General features: G+C 46.0%; 1 protein-coding gene across 3 annotated transcripts in view; it reads left to right on the forward strand.

Annotated features, from left to right (window-relative positions):
- LOC115465472 (protein unc-93 homolog A-like) overlaps positions 1-23536 on the forward strand; it is a 94519-nt gene that overhangs the window by 41569 nt on the left and 29414 nt on the right. For all 3 annotated transcript variants that reach the window (XM_030195960.1, XM_030195958.1, XM_030195959.1), the window contains exon 7: positions 5182-5317. In XM_030195960.1, the coding sequence (XP_030051820.1) occupies positions 5182-5317 (136 nt within the window). The remainder of the gene's footprint in view (positions 1-5181; positions 5318-23536) is intronic.

Here is a 23536-nt window from a genome sequence, read left to right on the forward strand (position 1 = left end):
TATCAAGCAATAACATCAACTGTAACACAGAATTTAACCCCCCCCCCCCCCACTGCAAATCAAAATAATAAATCTTAACCTAGTTACGTAAATTTATAAGATTTCAGATAATTATCCACGAGACCAAATTTTAGCAGTAGACCGTCTCACCCGTTTTGTCTGCAACAGAGGTTTCAAATTTATGAATCTGTAAAATTGAATGCCACCAAAAAGTAAAATTAAGATTAGAATTATCTTTCCAATGCATAAGAACCAGTCTCAGCGCAGCAACAAGTAAAATGTTCAGTAATTTTTGTTGGGAAACATCCAATTGATCTTGGAATAGCACAGAACCTAACATAATAATTTGTGCTTCCTTTATTCTCTGTTCCAAAAACACATGCTTAGTAGTCTGTTGGTCAAATTCCTGGGCTTGAAAGGCAACCTTTTTGTGCAAAATCTTTATATCATCCTCCATTGTACCAGTAACATTTGTGATATGTTTTAAAATAGCTGTGACCTTGTGTGGGTTATAAATTTTTTACATTAAAAAAAATCCCCTCACATATGTTACTCAGATTGAATCAAATTCTATAAGGAGCCCTTTTACTAAACCGTGTAGGCACCAATACATGCCCAACGTGCGCCAATTCAGAACTACTGCCCGGCTACTGTGTGGCACAGGTGATAATTTCAATTTTTATGCACACCCACTATGTGCACCGGAAAATTTCCGGTGCGCAGCGCTAACCGGGTGGTAATCGGCATTGTACGTGCGCTAATGTTTACCGCTTGGTTAACGCCTGAGACCTTACTGCTAAGTGAATGGGTGGTGGTAAGGTCTCAGGCCATAGGCGTAGACTGGGGGGGGGCGAGGGGGGGCAATGCCCCCCCAAACGACGAGGACGTGGACTGGCGCTAGAATGAAAAAAAAAAAACAAAACAAGCAGGCAGGCACGCGCTCGTCTCCGTCCGCTTCGCTGCTTCCCTGCCCTCTCTGTCTGCGTCCCGCGGCCGCCCGAAAGGAAATGACATCAGAGGAAGGCGGGACGCAGACAGAGAGGGCAGGGAAGCAGCGAAGTGGACGGAGACGAGCGTGTCTATCTACCCCCTCTCTTCCTACCCTCCGGCGCAGGCAGCACCAATCTTCTCTAAGCCTTTCTTGTTCCTGGCAGCGGTAGCGACGTACACGCTGCCTTCAGCTCTGCCCCGAAGCCTTCTCTTCAAGTTCCTGTTCCCGCATAGGTGGGAACAGGAACTTGAAGAGAAGGCTTCCGGGGCAGGGCTTTTCAGCTTGGAGAAGAGACGGCTGAGGGGAGATATGATAGAAGTGTATAAAATAATGAGTGGAATGGATCGGGTGGATGTGAAGCGACTGTTCACGCTATCCAAAAATACTAGGACTAGAGGGCATGAGTTGAAGCTACAGTGTGGTAAATTTAAAACGAATCGGAGAAAATTTTTCTTCACCCAACGTGTAATTAGACTCTGGAATTCATTGCCGGAGAACGTGGTACGGGCGGTTAGCTTGACGGAGTTTAAAAAGGGGTTAGATAGATTCCTAAAGGACAAGTCCATAGACCGCTATTAAATGGACTGGAAAAATTCCTCATTTTTAGGTATAACTTGTCTGGAATGTTTTTACGTTTGGGGAGCGTGCCAGGTGCCCTTGACCTGGATTGGCCACTGTCGGTGACAGGATGCTGGGCTAGATGGACCTTTGGTCTTTCCCAGTATGGCACTACTTATGTACTTATGTACTTATGTACGTCGCTACCGCTGCCAGGAGCACAGAAAGGTTGAAGAAGACTGCTGCCTGCACCGGAGGGAGGGAGGAAGAGAGGGGGTAAACGGAGTCACGATCCTGGACCTCGCGGGGGGGGGGGGGGCAGCAGAGGGAAGATGAATGGGACTGGGAGGGTGGGAAGCAGTGGGAAGGAGCAGGAGATGGATGGGACTGGGAGGGTGGGAAGCAGAGTGAAGGAGCAGGAGATGGATGGGACTGGGAGGGTGAGAAGCAGAGTGAAGGAGCAGGAGATGGATGGGACTGGGAGGGTGGGAAGCAGAGTGAAGGAGCAGGAGATGGATGGGACTGGGAGGGTGGGAAGCGGTGGGAAGGAGCAGGAGATGGATGGGACTGGGAGGGTGGGAAGCAGAGTGAAGGAGCAGGAGATGGATGGGACTGGGAGGGTGGGAAGCAGTGGGAAGGAGCAGGAGATGGATGGGACTGGGAGGGTGGGAAGCAGAGTGAAGGAGCAGGAGATGGATGGGACTGGGAGGGTGGGAAGCAGTGGGAAGGAGCAGGAGATGGATGGGACTGGGAGGGTGGGAAGCAGTGGGAAGGAGCAGGAGATGGATGGGACTGGGAGGGTGAGAAGCAGAGTGAAGGAGCAGGAGATGGATGGGACTGGGAGGGTGGGAAGCAGTGGGAAGGAGCAGGAGATGGATGGGACTGGGAGGGTGGGAAGCAGTGGGAAGGAGCAGGAGATGGGTGGGAAGCAGAGTGAAGGAGCAGGAGATGGATGGGACTGGGAGGGTGGGAAGCAGTGGGAAGGAGCAGGAGATGGATGGGACTGGGAGGGGTGGGAAGCAGAGGGAAGGAGCAAGAGATGGATGGGACTGGGAGGGGTGGGTGGGGAGCAGAGGGAAGGACCAGGAATTGGATTGGACTGGGAAAGGAGGTGAGCAGAGGGAAGGAGCAGGAGATGGATGGGACTGGGAGGGTGAGAAGCAGAGTGAAGGAGCAGGAGATGGATGGGACTGGGAGGGTGGGAAGCAGTGGGAAGGAGCAGGAGATGGATGGGACTGGGAGGGTGGGAAGCAGTGGGAAGGAGCAGGAGATGGGTGGGAAGCAGAGTGAAGGAGCAGGAGATGGATGGGACTGGGAGGGTGGGAAGCAGTGGGAAGGAGCAGGAGATGGATGGGACTGGGAGGGGTGGGAAGCAGAGGGAAGGAGCAAGAGATGGATGGGACTGGGAAGGGTGGGTGGGGAGCAGAGGGAAGGACCAGGAATTGGATTGGACTGGGAAAGGAGGTGAGCAGAGGGAAGGAGCAGGAGATGGATGGGACTGGGAGGGGTGGGTGGGGAGCAGAGGGAAGGACCGGGAATTGGATTGGACTGGGAAAGGACGTGAGCAGAGGGAAGGAGCAGGAGATGGATGGGACTGGGAGGGGTGGGGAGCAGCGGGAAGGAGCAAGAGATGGTTGGGACTGGGAGGGGTGGGGAGCAGAGGGAAGGAGCAAGAGATGGATGGGACTGCGAGGGGTGGGGAGCAGAGGGATGGACCAGGAGATGGATGGGATTTGGAGAGGTCAGGCACAGCAGAGGGAAGGAGCAAGAGATGGATGGGACGGAGGGATGGTGAGCAGAGGGAAGGAACAGAAGATGGATGGGACTGGGAGAGGTGGGGAGCAGAGGGAAGGAGCAAGAGATGGATGGGACTGGGAGGGGTGGGTGGGGAGCAGAGGGAAGGACCAGGAATTGGATTGGACTGGGAAAGGAGGTGAGCAGAGGGAAGGAGCAGGAGATGGATGGGACTGGGAGGGGTGGGGAGCAGCGGGAAGGAGCAAGAGATGGTTGGGACTGGGAGGGGTGGGGAGCAGAGGGAAGGAGCAAGAGATGGATGGGACTGCGAGGGGTGGGGAGCAGAGGGATGGACCAGGAGATGGATGGGATTGGGAGAGGTCAGGCACAGCAGAGGGAAGGAGCAGAAGATGGATGGGACGGAGGGATGGTGAGCAGAGGGAAGGAACAGAAGATGGATGGGACTGGGAGGGGTGGGGAGCAGAGGGAAGGAGCAAGAGATGGATGGGACTGGGAGGGTGGGGAGCAGAGGGAAGCCTACTGGAAAGAAGACACTGCATAAAACAGAAGACACTGGGATCAAAGCGAATAGAAAAACTACATGATCAGACAACAAAGGTAAATAAAAGTTTATTTTATTCATAATTTATTAATTGAAATGTGTCAGCTTTTTGAAATGTGCATCTGTGATATTTTGCCTGTAAATTTCATTTCCTTCCTCCATATTAGCATATTCATTTGCATATGTATATATGCAAATGATATGCTAATATGCTCCGCCCATTTTTTTTTGCCCCCCCAAATGAAACAGTCAAACTACGCCTATGTCTCAGGCCCAAAATGGATGCATGCCAATTTTCATTTTGCCGCATGCCCATTTTCGGCTAAAAAAAAAAGACCTTTTTTGCAGGTCCTTACACATGTCTACACTAGCACAGGCCACTTTTTGGCACATCTTAGTAAAAGGACCCCTAAATTGGTTGTTATTTCTAATCACTGTGGTAAAAAGTGGCCTTAGTGCACCCTTGTGTGGGTTTTTCCCGTGCACCAAGGCCATCATTACTGCTGCTGTAAAATGGCTGATTTTCTATTTTTTGTATTCATGATCATGCCCCAATGTTGAATTTAACATATGCAGAAGACGAATTAACAATATCAATGTCTCTGGTAACATCCAGTAAATTGTATACAAACCAGGACTCAAGCCACCAAAAATATATGAAAATACTTAATGTCACAGCTCACACCGGTATTAACTCATACATATGAATTGTAGATAGAGTACCCTCAGATATATTCCACTATTAATGCAGACAATAATGCTGCTATGTAGTGGTATAGCACTTCTTTCATTGGGTCCCAAAAAGACCTTTAGAGTGACCCGATGAAAGAAGTGCTATACCACTACATAGCAGCATTATTGTCTGCATTAATAGTGGAATATATATCTGAGGGTACTCTATTCATATGTATGAGTTAATACTGGTGTGAGCTGTGACATTTTCATATATTTTTGGTGGCTTGAGTCCTGGTTTGTGTGCATTTAACATGTGGCCATTTTAAAAAATGACTGCGTGAGCAGTTACCACCACCCACTTTGTAGACAGTAAGGGTTTATGTGGTATTCCTGCGCTAACGTAGATACATTTTAGAATACAGCACACGCACATTTGACAAATACTGGATGCCTGAACATGTCCTGTGGTATGCCATTTTTAGCTGTGTCAGGCACACATTATTAGCTCCTTATGTACCTTAGTAAAAGGGCCCCTGAATCAAATTACACATGTGTTTTTCTCTTCAAACTATAGCTACACAAATAGAGCAATGCTATTAAACATGAGAAGTGTGAAAAATCAGTGTAAAATAATACACCACTGCATATCTTTTTCTTTTAGTCGTATATAACCTGTGTCCTTGGAATACAGTTTGTTGGCTATGTAATGATCTGTTTTGGAATGAGCACTTCACTTTGTTCGCTCTTCTTCGGAAAGATTTCCCAGTATACGGGCAGAATTGCCTTGCTTACCTTAGGTAAGTAAGACTGCTCTTTTATGTGTTGGGGCTCTTCTTTTTTTTCTGATACATATTTTTTCTGTTTGAAATTGTTTTGTGGTGGGGGGTATGGTGGGGTGGAAATATACAGCATCAATATATATGCACAAGGCTGATTACTGCATTCTTCCCAACGTGTATTGTTATCTGTGTCTTCTCTGATGACACTCAACTATATAGATACCTGAAAAGAAAAATGTATTTGATTTCGACCAGTCTTATAGAATTCTACACCAAAAGAGTTGAGACCTAGAATAAGACCGAAAATACTATAATGCCTTCGTATTGCTCCGTGGTGTGTCCGCACCTTGAATATTGTGTTCAGTTTCAGTCGCCATATCTAAAAAAAATATATAGCAGAATTAGAAAAGGTTCAAAGAAGAGTGACTTAAATGATAAAGGGGATGGAACTCCTCTCAGATGAGGAAAGGCTAAAGAGGTTAGGGCTCTTCAGCTTAGAAAAGAGACGAATGAAGGGAAGATATGATTGAGGTTTTCAAAATCCTGAGTAATGTAGAATGAGTAGAAGTAAATCAATTTTTGTACTTGTTCCAAAAGTACAAAGACTAGGGGACCCTCGAGGAAGTTACATGCAAATACTTTTAAACAAATAGGAAGAAATGTTTTTTCACTCAACGAACAGTTAAGTTCTGAAACTCTTTGCCAGAAGAGGTGGTAACAGTGGTTAACGTATCTGGGTTTTAAAAAGGTTTGGACAAATTCCTGGAGGAAAAGTCCATAGTCTGCTATTGAGACAGACATGGGACGTATGTAGTATGGAATTGTAGCATGGCATGTTGCCACAATTTGGGTTTCTGCCAGGTACTTGTGACCTGGCTTGGCCACTGTTTGGAAAACAGGATACTGGGCTAGATGGACCACTGGTCTGACCCAATATGACTACTCTTATGTTCTTATGTAGAATATATAAGCCTTATTATAGAAGCATCTCCATGTCTAAGTAGAGGCATTAGCACAAGCAGATTTGTCTACATGTGTAAATAGCAATTTAGAAAGTCACTATTTCCACATGGAGAACTACACTACATCTATGTTTCAAGAGAGCATGGTTATTCCCATTTTACAAGGGAATACATGTGCCCTATATTTCCCATTTTACAAGGAAATACATGTGCTGGGCAAAAATTTAGGGTGTCAACCTTTGCACCTGCTCTAAAGCACACGCAAATGCAGACCTGCCAAGTCTCCCGCTTTTGTGGGTCATCTCTCACACTCCCACTGAGGAGTCAGGATCTCCCACAGAGCAGCTTCTTCTTCCAGCGGCAGCAGGAGATGCCTTAATAAGAGCTGTGGGACTGGTCCTGGGGCAATAGGAAATGACATTTTATTAAGGTGCTTCCTGCTGCCACTGGAAAAGGAGGTGACTTCTGGTGCCATGGACCAAGAATTGGGGTGTTCCATGGCAGAGCTGTGGGCAGGGTTGGGTAGAGCTGCAGACAGTGTAGGGTGGACTGAGGCATACCCTTAATTTCCCCGCAGAAAAAGTAGGCTCCTTTGCAAATGCTAACTTAAAGGGGCAGGAACAAACTGAAACCACAACATTCAACTCTTCACCAGCAACAGCACTGATATCCCACTCACACCAATACCCTCTGATTGGCCTTCTTCTGAGATCAAGAACCCTCCAACCATACCAGACATTAAGACTTTCTCTGATATCAATTCCCTCCCTCCCCTCCAATTGGCTGTACCCCAACATCAAGACTCTATATCACATAAACCTCCCCGATATCAGGGCTGGGGGGGGGGGGGGAGTTCTATCAAGTCAATAAAATGACCGCTTGGTTTCTTTTCTCACTCTCTACCCAGACATTTTATAGACATTGCAAAAGCTTGAAATCACCCTGAATGAGATTTAAATGTGTACTACCACTACTAGCTATTTTAGTAGTGTGTCTTGAGAGCTCGTAATAACAGTGCCATATATTTTAAATACCTACAATCACTTGTTTTATGAGGTGAGGAAGAACTAGGTATGGTTAAGTTGTGGCTGCTCGGTACACCACGGGATTTATTCTGAGAGACTGCTGCACTGCTGAAGTTACCAGAACCCTGGTAAGAAGCAGCCTTTGGAACAATGAAGTCCCAACTTGAATTTGCAGCAACACCAGCACCATCATTTATTATGTAAATTGTGCAACTTCACTTGTTCCAGAGGTGGGCCTAAATACTTCAGAGCCTGAGGCTCAATTTTGCTGGCAATACTCAGAGGGCCTTGTGTGATCCCAGTTATATTGACACTGCTTTGACTGTGACCTAGGAAGTAAATGTGAAAAGTATTCTTCAGGGTTTTATGGCACATTGCTAACAGTGAATGTGTTTTATTCAATTTACATTTCTCTTTATAGCTCTTGCTATGATGGCTGCATGGATCCCACTTTGTGCATCGCTCGCTGTTTACAAATCCGAGCAGTCAAATTGATTTGACACTGTTGTCAAATCCATTTCACAGCTCTGATGCACAGGACCTCCCTGACCCCACAGTATTTAAAAAATTTTTCTCTGGTGATCCAGTGGACCCTGCTCCCCCCCCCCCCCCCCCCCAATTTTTTTTTAAATTTCCCTGGTAGTCCAGTGGACTTTGATCCCCTTCCCCATGACCCTTCCTGCGACCCCCCCCCCCCCCCCCTGAATCTTATTTTAAAATGTTCCCTGGTGGTACAGAACCGGACTCCTTCTCCCGCACGTGCATACACTCCCATCCCTTATATGGTGCACAGTCCCACCCAGCACATCTCTGAACGCACTGGGCAGGGCCTGGGAGCTACCATTGTGTTCCATGCAGGCCCAAGGCAGGAAGGAGTTGCTGTTGATCCTGCCCTCCTGCCTTCACCTTGTAAAGGTACAGGGAGGGGATTTTCCCAAGTCCATTTTAATAATGGCTTATGGACTTTTCTTTTATGAAGCTATCTAAATCTTTTTTAAACCCCACTACCACATTCTCTGGCAACGAATTCCAGAGTTTAATTACACGCTGAGTGAAAAAGATGTTCTCCAATTCATTTTAAATGTACTACTTTGTAGCTTCTTTGTGTGCCCTCTAGTCCTAGTATTTTTGGAAAGAGTAAACAAGCAATTCACATCTACCCATTCCATTCCACTCAGTATTGTATATACCTCTATCATATCTCCACTGAAGAGCCCAAGATGGTTCAGCCTTTCCTCATAGGGAAGTCATCCCATCCCCCTTATCATTTTCGTCACCCTTCTCTGTACCTTTTCTAATTCCACTATATCTTTTTTGAGATGCGGCAACCAGAATTGCACATAGTATTCAAGGTGCGGTCATACCATGGAGTAATACAAAGGCATAATAGCATCCTCATTTTTGTTGTCCATTCTTTTCCTAATAATTTCCTCACATTCTCTTTGCTTTCTTTGGTGCAGCAGCACACTGAGCAGAGGGTTTCAAAGTATCGTCAACGATGACTCCTAGATCCCTTTCCTGGTAGGTGACTCCTAACGTGGAACCTTGCATCATGTAGTTATAGTTTGGGTTCCTCTTTCTCACATGCATCACTCTGCACTTGCTCACATTAAACATCATCTGCCATTTGGATGCCCAGTCTCCCAGTCTCATTAGGTCATCTTGCAATTTTTCACAATCTTCTTGCGATTTAACAACTTGAATAACTTGTTTCATTGGTAAATTTAATTACCTCAATAGTTATTCTCATATATAGATAATTTATAAATATGTTTAAAAGCAGCATTTCCAATATAGACCCTTGCAAAATTCCACTATCTATCCTTCTCCATTGAGAGTAGTGACCATTTAACCCTACTCTCTGTTTTCTAGCTTTTAACCAGTTTTTAATCCACAATAGGACACTACCTCCTATCCTATGACTCTCCAATTTCCTCTGGAGTCTTTCATGAGGTACTTTGTCAAAAGCTTTTTGAAAATCCAGATGCACAATATTGACTGGCTTACCTTTATCCACATGTTTATTCACCCCTTCAAAGAAATGAAGTAGATTGGTGAGGCAAGATTTCCCTTCACTAAATCAATGTTGACTTTGTCTCATTAATCCATGCTTTTGAATATGCTCTGTAATTTTGTTCTTTATAATAGTCTTTACCATTTTGACCAGCACTGAAGTCAGGCTCACTGGTCTGTAATTTCCTGGATCACCTCTGGAACCCTTTTCAAAAATCAGCGTTACATTGGCCCAGGGCTTTTTTTGAGGGGGTACTTGGGGGTACTGAGTACCGGCACCTTTTCCATTGTCTGCTAAAATTGACCCATTGTCCCTAAGTTTTAATGAAAGAGCTCATGCTCTACACACCAATTCTGCCTTGTCATAGGTTCTGTGACTGGTTGCAGGGGGCCTGGCTATTGTGGGGAGGGTCCCTCAGTGATTACCCCCATCCCTGAAGGGTGGCCTAGCATTTGAGTAACAGCACCATTTTTGCTAGAAAAAGTGCACTGCATTGGCCACCCTCCAATCTTCCGGTAAAATGCTTGATTTTAAAGATAATTTACATATTACTAATAATAGTTCATTTTTCAATTCTATCAGTACTCTATCAGTACTCTGGGATATATACCATCCGGTCCTGGCAATTTAATACTCTTCAATTTGTCAAATTGCCCCATTACATCTTCAGGTTTACAGAGATTTGTTTCAGTTTCTCTGACTCATTAGCATTGAATGCCATTTCTGGCACCGGTATCTCTCCCACATCTTTCTCAGTAAAGACTGAAGCAAAGAATTCATTTAATCTCTCCACTATGGCTTTGACTTCCCCGAGCAGTGGCCTTCCGAGGGGCGCTGACACCCGGGGCGGATCGCCGATGCGCCCCGCCCCCCCGTGCAGCACGACACCCCCCAGCGAAGGGACACTTGGAGGGGCATAATTGAACAAAAACGTCTATCTCCATGGGCGTTTATCTCCGAGAACGGGTCCGTGAAGGGGCGGGCCGAACCATATTTTCGACAAAAAATAGACGTCCATGTTTTATTCAACAATGTGTGAGCTGGGCGTTTTTGTTTTTCAGCGATAATGGAAAATGAAAGCGCCCAGCTCAAAAACGAATAAATCCAAGGCATTTGTTCGTGGGAGGGGCCAGGATTCGTAGTGCACTGGTCCCCCTCACATGCCAGGACATCAACCGGGCACCCTAGGGGGCACTTTTACAAAAACAAAAAAAAAGGTAAAAGAGCTCCCAGGTGCATAGCACCCTTCCCTTGTGTGTTGAGCCCCCCAAATCCCCCTCAAAACCCACTGCCCACAAGTCTACACCATTACTATAGCCCTAAGGGGTGAAGGGGGGCACCTACATGTGGGTACAGTGGGTTTGGGGGGGTTGGACGACTAATAAGCATTAAGCAGCACAATTGTAACAGGTAGGGGGGATGGGCCTGGGTCCACCTGCCTGAAGTCCACTGCACCCCCTAACAACTGCTCCAGTGACCTGCATACTGCTGTCAGGGAGCTGGGTATGACATTTGAGGGTGAAAATAAAAAGTTGTGAAACTTCATTTTTTGTGGTGGGAGGGGGTTAGTGACCACTGGGGGAGTCAGGGGAGGTCATCCCCGATTCCCTCCAGTGGTCATCTGGTCATTTAGGGCACTTTTTGGGGCCTTATTCGTGAAAAAACAGGGTCCAGGAAAAGTGTCCTAAATTCTAGCTAAAAACGCATACTTTTTTCCCATTATCGGTGAAATGCGCCCATCTCTGTTCGGCAGATAACCAAGCCCCAGTTCGCCTTCGCCACACCTCTGACACGCCCCCATCAACTTTGTCCGCATCCGCGACGGAGTGCAGTTGAAAACGTCCAAAAATCGGCTTTCGATTATACCGCTTTATTCGTTTTTGTGAGATAAACGTCCATCTCCCGATTTAGGTCGGAACTTGGGCGTTTTTCTCGTTCGATTATAAGCAGGTTGGTAACATAGTAACATAGTAGATGACGGCAGAAAAAGACCTGCATGGTCCATCTAGTCTGCCCAAGATAAACTCATATCTTGAATTTGTACCTGTCTTTTTCAGGGCACAGACCGTATAAGTCTGCCCAGCAGTATTTCCCGCCTCCCAACCACCAGTCCCGTCTCCCATCACCGGCTCTGGTACAGACCGTATAAGTCTGCCCTCCCCTATCCTAGCCTCCCAACCACCAACCCCTCTTCCCCCCACCTGCTCCGCCACCCAATTTCAGCTAAGCTTCTGACACCCCCCACCCCGGCGAAAGAACCCCCCTGGGTGCACGCCACTGGGGGGGGGGGTGCCGCGTGCCGGTCAGCGTCATTCGTTTCCATGTTCCGGGGCAGAGGGAGCATGGAAACCAACAACATTGACCGGCGCGCAGCACCCCCCCAGCGGCGTGCACCCGGGGCGGACTGCCCCCCCCCCTTGGTACGCCACTGTCCCCGAGTGCCCCTTTCACCCTTCGGTCATCTAGCGGTTCAACTGATTCTTTTGCCAGCTTCTTGTTTTTAATATACCTAAAAAAGTTTTTACAATGCATTTTTGCCTCCAATGCAATCTTCTTTTCAAAGTCTGTCTTTGCCTTCCTTATCAGCACTTTGCATTTAATTTGCCATTCTTTATGTTGTTTCCTATTATTTTCAGTTGGATCCGTCTTCCATGTTGTGAAGGATTTTCTTTTAGCTCTAATAGCTTCATTCACCTCACTTTTTTACCATGCTGGCTGTCTTTTGGTCTTCCTTTCTCCTTTTTTAATAGAAAGAATATATTTGGCTGGGCTTCCAGGATGGCATATTTGAACAGCATCCACGCTTGATGTTAAATTTTGACCTTCGCAGCTGCTCCTCTAATTTCTTTTTCACCGTTCTTCTCATTTTAACATAAGAGGGGCATAATCGAACGTTGCCAGCCAAATAGGTCACCGGCGATCTATTGTGGCGGTGGCGCTACAGCTGGCCGGAACCGTATTATTGAAAAAGATGGCCGGCCATTTTTTTTCGTTAATACGGTTTAGCCCGGCCAAATGGCTTGGATTTCTCCGGGTTTTAGATGGCTGGGTTTGTTTTTCAGCGATAATGGAAAAAAATATTGGCGCTCTCCAACCCAGCAAAATCCAAGCCATTTGGTCATGGGAGGAGCCAGCATTTGTAGCGCACTGGTCCCCTTGACATGCCAGGACACCAACTGGGCACCCTAGACATGTGGGTACAGTGGGTTTTGGAGGGCTCCCATTACCAGCACAAGTGTTACAGGTGGGGGGAGGGATGGGTCTGGGTCCGCCTGCCTTAAGTGCACTGCAGTACCCACTAAAAGTGCTCCAGGGACAGGACTTGTTGTTGCTGTATAAGCTTGGCACACCAGTTGACACCTGAAGACTAATCTCTTTGAAAACGTCCTTTATTTGAATAAGCACGTTTACTCACAGTTAACTGCAGATCAGAGGTTGTGCCCCACTGGCAAAGAGTCTTCCTGGTACTGAGATTAGCAGTAGGTCAGAGCTGGCAGAATGCTGTACAATGCCCTCTTTCAGCCACATTCAAGGTAAGTTCTCTAACGTGGCTAACACATGAAAGGGATCTAAAAGTGGCTTACAAACATGGCCACTACCTCATGGACTAACGGAAGTAAAACAGGGCACACTCTGACCCAGTTAGCAGGGGGAAAAGTACCATGGGAGTACAGCCCAGTACCCTACACCCACCACAATGCATTGCTGATGTGACTCTGCAGTGCACCTAACAGAAAAGGTGTCACACTCACCCGAGAGCCACATCACAACCAGGGAAAGGCTGTCGGAGGATAGAACACATTCTGCTGTCATGGAGGTGGATACATCATTTGAGGCTGGCATACAGGCTGGCAAAAAAGGTTTTTAATTTTATTTTTTTTAGTGTGGGAGGGGGTTGGTGACCACTGGAGGAGTATGGGGAGGTCATCCCCCATTCCCTCCGGTGGTCATCTGGTCAGTTGGGGCACCTTTTTGAGGCTTGGTCGTGAAAATAAAAGGACCAAGTAAACCCGGCGAAATACTGCTTATCGCCGTGTTTTTTTTTCCATTATCGGCGAAAGCTGGCCGTCTGGTAGCCACGCCCACGCCCGCCCATGTCCCGCCTTCGCTTAGCCGGTGACACACCCCTTTGAACTTTACCTGGCGAGGCGATGGGAAAGCAGCGATGCTGTCAAAAACGCAGTTTTCAATTATACCGATTTCGCCGCTTTTCTGAGATCGCCGGCCATCTCCCGATTTATGTTGGGAAATGGCTGGCGATCACTTTTGATTATAAGCTGGATAGTCTCCCTTTTGAAAGTTAAATGCTAACTTATTGGATTTCCTGTGTGTACTTACTCCAGAGCTTATATCAAATCATGTTCTGATCACTGTTATCAAAAAGGCCCCAGCACCATTACTTCCTGCACCAGATCATTCGCTCCACTAAGGACTAGGTCTAGAATTTTTCCTCCTCTTATTGGCTCCTGAACCAGCTGCTCCATAAAGCAAGGAATTTCACCTCTCTAGCATGCACTGATATTACATTTATCCAGTCAATATTGGGTTCGTGTACTTCAGTTTGTTAGCCTCTCTAATTTCTGATAACATTTCTACATCTATCTTCATCCTGGCCAGGTGGACGGTAGTACATTCCTATCACTATCCTTTTCCCCTCTGCACATGGAATTTCAATCCATAGGCATTTGAAGATGTGTTTTGTGTCCTGTAGAATTTTCAGTCTATTCGATTCAAGTTCCTCCTTAACATATAATGCTACCCCTCCACCAATTGAATCAACCCCTATCACTGTAATATAATTTGTATCCTGGTATGACAGTGTCCCACTGGTTATCCTCATTCCACCAGGTCTCAGAAATGTCTATTATATCTATTTTTTCATTTAGTACAATATATTCTAACTCTGCCATTTTATTTCTTAGGTTTCTGGCATTCGCATATAGATATTTCGGACTATGTAGGAGGAATAATCTTTATAGTCAGTCTATGTAATACCCCACCCTGCAATTATCAAAGTTGTTTACCTAATTCGGGGGCCCTTTTACTTTTGCCTGCCAAAAAGTGGTCTGCGGTAGTGTGGGCGTGTGTTTTCGACGCACGTTGGACCACTTCTCCACCGCATCTGGAAAAAAAGGATTATTTTAATGGGCTGGAAACTGGACGTGTGGCAAAATGAAAACCAGTGCATGTCCATTTTTGTCCTGAGACCTTACTGCTACCCATTGACTTAACAATAAGGTCTCATATGCTACCCGGGCAGTATGCATGCAGCGCACGCCAACTGCCATTTACCACCAGGTAGGCGCCCTGCTGTAGAAAATAGTAAATATTTTCTACCACATGTTTTTGGCACTTGCCAAACCTGGAATTACTACCTGGGCATGTGAAGCTGGGCGGTAATGCCGATTTGGCATGCGCTAGACACATGTAGGCCCTTATGCCCATATTGTTAAATATATACTTGGGGTTCCAGAGATTATAGGGGCATATTTATGCTGATTCTGAAAACAACACTTGTAAAGGCACATTTTAGGCAGAATGTAGAAATTGACACATCATTGTCAGAAACATGTATAATTCCGGTAGTTAGAAAAGGATCTGATAATAAACAGCCATTTCTAAAATACATACAGGAGTGTATATGTCATTCCCTACACATTTACCAGGAGGAACAGCCATTTCACAAAGATATATTTTTAAATACCAGACAGTAGAAAGTTAGCAGCTGACGTGTCAGTTTTGCAATTTACACATGTATGCCTGATTATTTGGCAAACTACACGTATACAATTCTTATTTTCCATTTGGAGGAGGAAATAAGCAATAAAGAGATAGGCCAAATATGCACTTTAGACAAATGTGAAAGGGAACAGCTGCAAATCTTGATACTGACATTTTGGGTCATACAGTTGCATTCCCGTTATGAAATAGGGAATGCATGTGTAGACTTTTGACCCAACCCAACAATGCCCAAAATACTCTCTTGTTCTTTATATGTGATGAGGATTTACACATGTAAATACCAGCATCTTTTTGAAATTGGGTTTTACACGTGTATTCGATATACAACTGTAAGCGTCCATACATTGAAGTCTTATGGGGCCCTTTTGCTTAAGTGTGTTAAGTAGTTACCATGTGAATTAGTGTACACTGCATGTTGTGTTAGGGAGTGGGAGCTAGGTGGGTTATAGGCAGAGAATGGACATGGACTGTAGATAGGGTCGTAAAGGTGGAGGAGTAGCTCTATATGTGAGAAATGATATCAAAGCAACTGAAATGACAGGGACCTGGGGTAAGGAAGAAGTGATATGGATCACCTTAAAAAGAGATGATAGAACCTCTGTCCACGTGGGTGTTGTCTACAGACCTCCAACACAATTGGAAGAATTAGATAAAGACCTGATCGCAGATATTGAAAATTTGGGAAAGAAGAGAGAGGTGCTGTTGCTGGGAGATTTCAATCTGCCGGATGTAGATTGGAAGGTTCCGTCTGCGGAATCGGAAAGAAGTAGAGAGATTGTGGATGCTTTCCAAAGTGCTCTGCTCAGACAAATGGTCATGGAACCCACGAGGGAGGGAGCGACGCTGGATCTGGTGCTCACAAATGCAGATAGCGTGTCAAATGTCCGAGTGGGTGCCCACCTGGGCGGCAGTGACCATCAAACGGTTTGGTTTGATATGACTGCTGAAGAGGAGGGTTGCCACTCAAAACTCAAAGTCCTGGATTTCAAGCATGCTGACTTTAGTAAAATGGGGGAATACCTAAGGAGGGAGCTGATGGGCTGCGAGGACGTACGAGAAGTGGAAGGACAGTGGTCCAGGCTGAAAGAAGCTATAAATAGGGCCACAAACCTTTATGTAAGGAAAGTAAATAAAAGCAAGAGAAAAAGGAAACCGCTATGGTTCTCCAAGCAAGTGGCTGAGAAAATAAAGGCTAAAGAGTTCGCATTCCAGAAATACAAAAAAAACTCAAGACGAGGAACACGGGGAGGAATACCGGAGGAAACTGAAAGAAGCCAAGAGACAGGTACGTCTGGCGAAAGCGCAAGCGGAAGAACAAATGGCTAGAAAGGTAAGGAGGGGTGACAAAAATTTCTTCAGGTATATTAGTGAAAGGAGAATGACTAAAAAGGGAATTGTGAGACTAAAAGATACTGCAAACCGCTATGTAGATAATGATGAAGAAAAGGCAAATTTGCTAAATAGATACTTTTGTTCTGTTTTTACTGAAGAAAATCCGGGAGAAGGACCACGATGGACTGGCAAATGTTCATTTGAGAATGGAGTGGATATAGCACCATTCACGGAAGAGAGTGTGTATCAACAACTAGAAAAACTAAAGGTGGACAAAGCCATGGGACCGGATGGGATCCACCCCAGGACATTAATAAATCCTTAGAAATGGGAGAGGTTCCGAGGGATTGGAGAACGGCGGAGGTGGTCCCTCTTCACAAAAGTGGTTATAGGGAAGAAGCTGGAAACTACAGGCCGGTAAGCCTCACTTCGATTATTGGAAAAGTAATGGAAGCGATGCTGAAGGAAAGGATAGTGAATTTCCTGGAAGAAAATGAGTTGCAAGATCCGAGACAACATGGTTTTACCAAAGGGAAATCGTGCCAAACGAATCTCATTGAATTCTTTGATTGGGTGACCGGAGAATTGAACCGTGGACGTGCTATAGACGTAATCTACTTAGATTTCAGCAAGGCTTTTGACACGGTTCCCCACAGGAGGCTCTTAAATAAACTGGATGGGCTGAAGATAGGACCCAAAGTGGTGAACTGGATTAGGAACTGGTTGACGGACAGGCGCCAGAGGGTGGTGGTGAATGGAGTTCGCTCGGAGGAGGGAAAGGTGAGTAGTGGAGTGCCTCAGGGATCGGTGCTTGGGCCGATTCTGTTCAATATATTTGTGAGTGACATTGCCGAAGGGTTAGAAGGTAAAGTTTGCCTATTTGCGGATGATACTAAGATTTGTAACACAGTGGACACCCCGGAGGGAGTGGAAAACATGAAAAAGGATCTGAAAAAGCTAGAAGAATGGTCTAAGGTTTGGCAATTAAAATTCAATGCGAAGAAATGCAAAGTGATGCACTTAGGGAGTAGAAATCCAAGAGAGGCGTATGTGTTAGGCGGTGAGAGTCTGCTAGGTACGGATGAGGAGAGGGATCTTGGGGTGATAGTATCTGAGGATCTGAAGGCGATGAAACAGTGTGACAAGGCGGTGGCGGTAGCTAGAAGGTTACTAGGCTGTATAGAGAGATGTGTGACCAGCAGAAGAAAAGAGGTGTTGATGCCCCTGTACAAGTCGTTGGTGAGGCCCCACCTGGAGTATTGTGTTCAGTTTTGGAGGCCGTATCTTGCTAAGGATGTAAAAAGAATTGAAGCGGTGCAAAGAAAAGCTACGAGGATGGTATGGGATTTGTGTTACAAGACGTATGAGGAGAGACTTGCGGACCTGAACATGTATACCCTGGAGGAAAGGAGGAACATGGGTGATATGATACAGACGTTCAAATATTTGAAAGGTATTAATCCGCAAATGAACCTTTTCCGGAGATGGGAAGGCGGTAGAATGAAAGGGCATGAAATGAGATTGAAGGGGGGCAGACTCAAGAAGAATGTCAGGAAGTATTTTTTCACGGAGAGGGTGGTGGATGCTTGGAATGCCCTCCCGCGGGAGGTGGTGGAGATGAAAACGATAACGGAATTCAAACATGCGTGGGATAAACATAAAGGAATCCTGTGCAGAAGAAAGGGATCCTCAGGAGCTTAGCCTAGAATGGGTGGCAGAGCTGGTGGTTGGGAGGCGGGGCTAGTGTGGGCAGACATATACGGTCTGTGCTGGGGCTGGTGGTTGGGAGGCGGGACTAGTGCTGGGCAGACTTATACGGTCTGTGCTGGGGCTGGTGGTTGGGCGGCGGGGATAGTGCTGGGCAGACTTATACGGTCTGTGCCAGAGCCGGTGGTGGGTGGCAGGGATAGTGCTGGGCAGACTTATATGGTCTGTGCCAGAGCTGGTGGTTGGGAGGCGGGGTTGGTGGTTGGGAGGCGGGCATAGTGCTGGGCAGACTTATACGGTCTGTGCCAGAGCTGGTGGTTGGGAGGCGGGGTTGGTGGTTGGGAGGCGGGGATAGGGCTGGCCAGACTTATACGGTCTGTGCACTGAAGAGGACAGTACAAATAAAAAAAGTAGCACATATGAGTTTATCTTGTTGGGCAGACTAGATGGACCATGCAAGTCTTTTTCTGCCGTCATCTACTATGTTACTATGTACCAGGGGCATAGCTACGGGTGGGCCTGCCCACCCAATCTTGGCTCAGGCCCGCCTGCCAAGTCTCCCACATTCAGCAGGAGACTCCCGCTTCGGCAGGTCATCTCCCGCACTCCCGCGGGAAAGTCTCCCGCTGAGATGATCCTCCGCTGCTACCGCCGCCGTTGCGTCTCTGTGAGCAGCCCAGTGGCAGTGTGTAGAAGGGATGCAGTTGAGCTCTCTGGCTGATCTCAGCAGCGTTTGGGTGCCTGGGGAACTAAGGTACGTGGAAACAAAAAATGCTGGGGTGGAGGAGCATAGAAAAAATCTTTTGTTTGGAAGGGGAGGAAGAAGAAAATGTGTCAGGGTGTATGTTGCATGGGGGGGGGGGAGAGAGATCAAAGATGTTGGATAGGGCAGAAAAAGGGGAGACACTGGATGAAAGGAGGAATAGAGAGGAGATGGGTGAAAGGAGGGAGACACTGGACAGAAGGTGGAGAGCGAGGGAAGATGTTGGTGGAAGGGAGAGAGAGAGAAAGGGGACATGCTGGATGGAGGTGAGAGGGGAGAAGCTGGATGGAAAGAAAGAAGAATTGGGATGCTGGATAGAAGAGGGGTACAGAGAGAAAGATGAATGGAAAGATGGTGGGAGAAAGAGGGGACATGGAAAAGGGCAGGGGAGAGACAAGCTGTTGGGGAGAAGGAAGGGGAGCAAGGGGGAGACCCTGGTTGGTCAGATGGAGAGAGAAACAGGAGAAATGCTGGATGAAAGGAGGTAGAGAGAGGAAAAATGCTAGAAGTAGGGCACACTACTCATGCCCATATATATATATATAGTGCCCACCCATATTAGCTCTGGGCCCAGCCAAAATGTCAGGTCTGGCTACACTGTAGCACATACTTCCATGCACTGTTGCTTGTGCAGTTAGCAGAAGGATCCTTACTGCCTCCACAGGAGGAGGTATTAAGTGCATCCAAACTAATTCCAAACAGTCTTAACACAAGGTAAAGAATATTTCCATGCAGTAACTGCAGCTGACATACTGGATACATCCCCCTCCCACACCTCCCCGCCCCAACAATTATTGCACAGCCTTCACACTTATCACACATTAATTTTGCTGTTAAAGCATGATACATGCAAAAACTTACCATATTTTGGTAAAAAGGACAGTACGGGGCCCTTTTACCAAACTATGGTAAAAAGTGGCCTTAGCGCACCCTTACTCAGGTCTTTCCCGCGTACTAACACCATTTTTTATGCAAGGGTAAGATGAACAAATTTCAATATTTCCATTAATGGCCAAGCACTAATTTTCAGACAGGCCCCCTCCGTGAAAAAAATTGAAAAAATATTTTAGTACGCAGTTTGCATTTGCACATACAAAAAAATAGCCACAGGATACCTCAGCTTGCCCCATTTTAAGTTGCAGTAAACATGCAGTAGTGCTTATTGCAGCTTTGTAAAAGGGCTCCTATGTCTTATTATTTTGTAGGAAATTTTTCACGGCATGGAAATTTTCAAATGAAAAGTATATTTGCACTTCGCCTTTGAAGAGTCCGTTAATAAAAAGTACTTTGCACCAAGGTGACCAGTTTGAAAACTGATCCCATGAAGGAGAACTTTCCATAGGTGATTTAGAAGCCCTTTTACTAAGCCGCAGTAGGGCTACCATGCAGGTAGTGCGCAGCAAATTGACCCTACTGGCACCCAGCAATAGCTCCTAAATTAATGCGTGCAGTTTCCCACTGTAGAAATAATTTTCTAGTTTCTACTATGGGGGGCATTCCCAGTGGTAATTGGCAGCATGACCACATTGCAGCGCTCTGCCTGATTACCGCACAAGTAGTGTGTGAGCACTTACCACCTTCTAAATAAGTGGCGGTAAGGGCTCAGGCAGTAAATAGCCGCGTGCTAATTTCAATAATAGCACACGACCATTTTTAAAAAGGCCTTTTTCCCACCATGGTAAAAAATGGCCCAACGCGAGCCAATTTTATGCACCAAAACTCACACAGGCCACTTTTTACCACGGTTTAGTGAAAGGGCCCCTTAGGTAGGAAAAGGAAATTCCACATTTGAATATTTAAAAAAGTAGGAAAATATAAATGGAAATAAGATATTGCAGCACCAACCAAAAGAATCTCACTTGACTCAGTCTTACTAGTAAATAAAATTGTTAGTTACCTGTAATTTGAAAATCTGTATGCCTCTCTTAACGTTTCACCAGGATGAGCAGACAGACGCAGTCATGTTAAAGGAAATTAGTGAGGCATATAAAATAGGTAATGCAATAATAAAGGGTGATTTTAATTAGCCCCATATAGACTGGGTTAATGCAGGGGCGTATCTGGACTCGGGCGGTAGGGGGGGCCAGAGCCAGAGGGAGGGGGCACATTTTAGCCCCCCCCCCCCGGCGCCACCGATCCCCCCCCCCCCCCGCCATTTCCGGACCCCCCCCTCGCCAACAATGACACCCTCCCCCGCTGCTGTCACTTACCTTTGCTGGCGGGGGATCCCAACCCCCCGCCAGCCGAGGTCCTCTCTTCCATGCAGGCTGCGCCGCTGCAAGTTTCAACGCTTCCTGTTCTTCTGAGTCTGACGTCCTGCACGTACAACACACAGGACGTCAGACTGAATTCCAAATTCTGAGTCTGACGTTCTGCACGTTGTACGTGCAGGACGTCAGACTCAGAAGAACAGGAAGCGTTGAAACTTGCATCCTGCATGGAAGAGAGGACTTCGGCTGGCGGGGGCTTGGGGTCCCCCGCTAGCAAAGATCGGCGACGGGTTGGTGGCGGGCGGGCGGGAGGGGGAGGTGGAGAGGGTCTGTGGTAGGGGGGTCCAGGGCGAACTCTGCGGGGGCCCAGGCCCCTGTGGCCCCACGCAGATACGCCCCTGGGTTAATGTAACATCGGGGCATGCTAGGGAGGTAAACTTCTTTGATGAAATAATTTATTGTTAGTAAAGAGTAACCTGGCATTAGCCCTGCTCATACGCTAAATCGGCTGCGTTAACTCTAATCCCTTCCATCCCTTAGAAAATGTTTTCTTACACAAATGTAATTGTGTTAAAAATACTTTAAGTTCCTAGTTCTTGGATCCCCTTAATGTGGACTAACTGATATTTTTTTATATTGCCTGGATAAAAATATTACTATTATTTTACTATATCTTTCTGTAAATTCTATGATTTATGTATTTTGCATAAATGTAAAGCTTAAAATCTATAAATAAACAACAACAACAAAAAAAGAAATAAAGGACAGCTTTATGGAGCAGCTGGTACAGAAGCCTACGAGAGAAGAAAAAATTCTAGACTTAGTCATTTGTGGAGCGAATGATCTGGTACGGGAGGTAATGGTCCGGGGGCCGCTTGACAACACTGATCATAACATGATCGCCTTTGAAATTTGCTTTCAAAAAGGTAAACATAGGAAGTCAAATATGTTAGCGTTTAACTTTAAGAAAGGAAGCTATGATAAAATGAGAAGAACGGTAAAAAAAAAACTTAGAGGAGCGACTGAGAGGGTAAGAAACTTACAACAGGCGTGGATGCTGTTTAAAAACACCATCCTGGAGGCCCAGGCCAAACATATTCCATGTATCAGAAAAGGAGGACGGAAAACCAAACGACAGCCGGCACGGTTAAAAAGTGAGGTAAAGGAAGCTATTGGAGCTAAAAAGGAATCCTTCAGAAAATGGAAGAAGGAACCAAATGAAGAAAATAAGAAGCGGAATAAGGAATGTCAAGTCAGATGCAAAGCGCTGGTAAGAAAGGCAAAGAGGGATTTTGAAAGAAAGGTAGCGTTAGAGGCGAAAACTGATAGTAAAAATTTCTTCAGATACATTAAAAGCAGGAAGCCGGCAAAAGAATCAGTTGGACCACTGGATGACCAGGGTGTAAAAGGGGTGATCAAGAAAGACAAAGAAATAGCAGAAAAACTAAATGAGTTCTTTGCTTTGGTCTTCACCGAGGAAGATTTGGGTGGGATACCGGATATTCGAGGCTGAGAGTCGGAAGAACTTAATGTAATATCTGTAAACCTGGAAGACGTTATGGAGCAATTCTGCAAACTGAAGAGTAGCAAATCTCCTGGACTGGACGGTATTCACCCCAGGGTACTGCTAGAACTAAAAAATGAGCTGGCAGAGCTACTGTTAGTGATTTGTAATTTATCCTTAAAATCGAGTGTGGTACCGGAAGATTGGAGGGTGGCCAATGTAACGCCGATATTTAAAAAAGGTTTCAGAGGACATCTGGGAAATTATAGACCGGTGAGTCTGACGTTGGTGCTGGGCAAAATGGTAGAGACTATTATCAAGAATAAAATTACAGAGCACATTCAAAAGCATGGACTGATGGGACAAAGTCAACATGGATTTAGTGAAGGGAAGTCTTGCCTCACCAATCTGCTGCATTTCTTTGAAGGAGTAAACAGACATGTGGACAAAGGTAAGCTGGTTGATATTGTGTATCTAGATTTTCAGAAGGTGTTTGATAAAGTCCCTCATGAAAGAGTACAGAGGAAACTAGAGGGACATGGGATCGGAGGTAGTGTCTTACTGTGGATTAAAAACTGGTTGAAAAATAGGAGAAAATTTTTCTTCACTCAACGTGTAATTAAACTCTGGAATTCATTGACTGAGAATGTGGTAAAGGCTTAGCGGAGTTTAAAAAAGGTTTGGACGGCTTCCTAAAGGAAAAGTCCATAGATCATTATTAAATGAACTTCGGGAAAATCCACTATTTCTGGGATAAGCAGTATAAAATGTTTTGTACATTTTTGGGATCTTGCCAGGCATTTGTGACCTGGATTGGCCACTGTTGGAAACAGGATGCTGGGCTCGATGGACATTTGGTCTTTCCCAGTATGGCAATACTTATGTACTTAGTAGGTTTAAAAGGTCAATATTCGCAATGGAGAAGGGTAGTTAATGGGGTACCTCAGGGATCTGTGCTGGAACCTCTGCTTTTTAACA

Source organism: Microcaecilia unicolor, chromosome 3 (genome assembly GCF_901765095.1).
Source record: "Microcaecilia unicolor chromosome 3, aMicUni1.1, whole genome shotgun sequence".
NCBI lineage: Eukaryota > Metazoa > Chordata > Amphibia > Gymnophiona > Siphonopidae > Microcaecilia > Microcaecilia unicolor.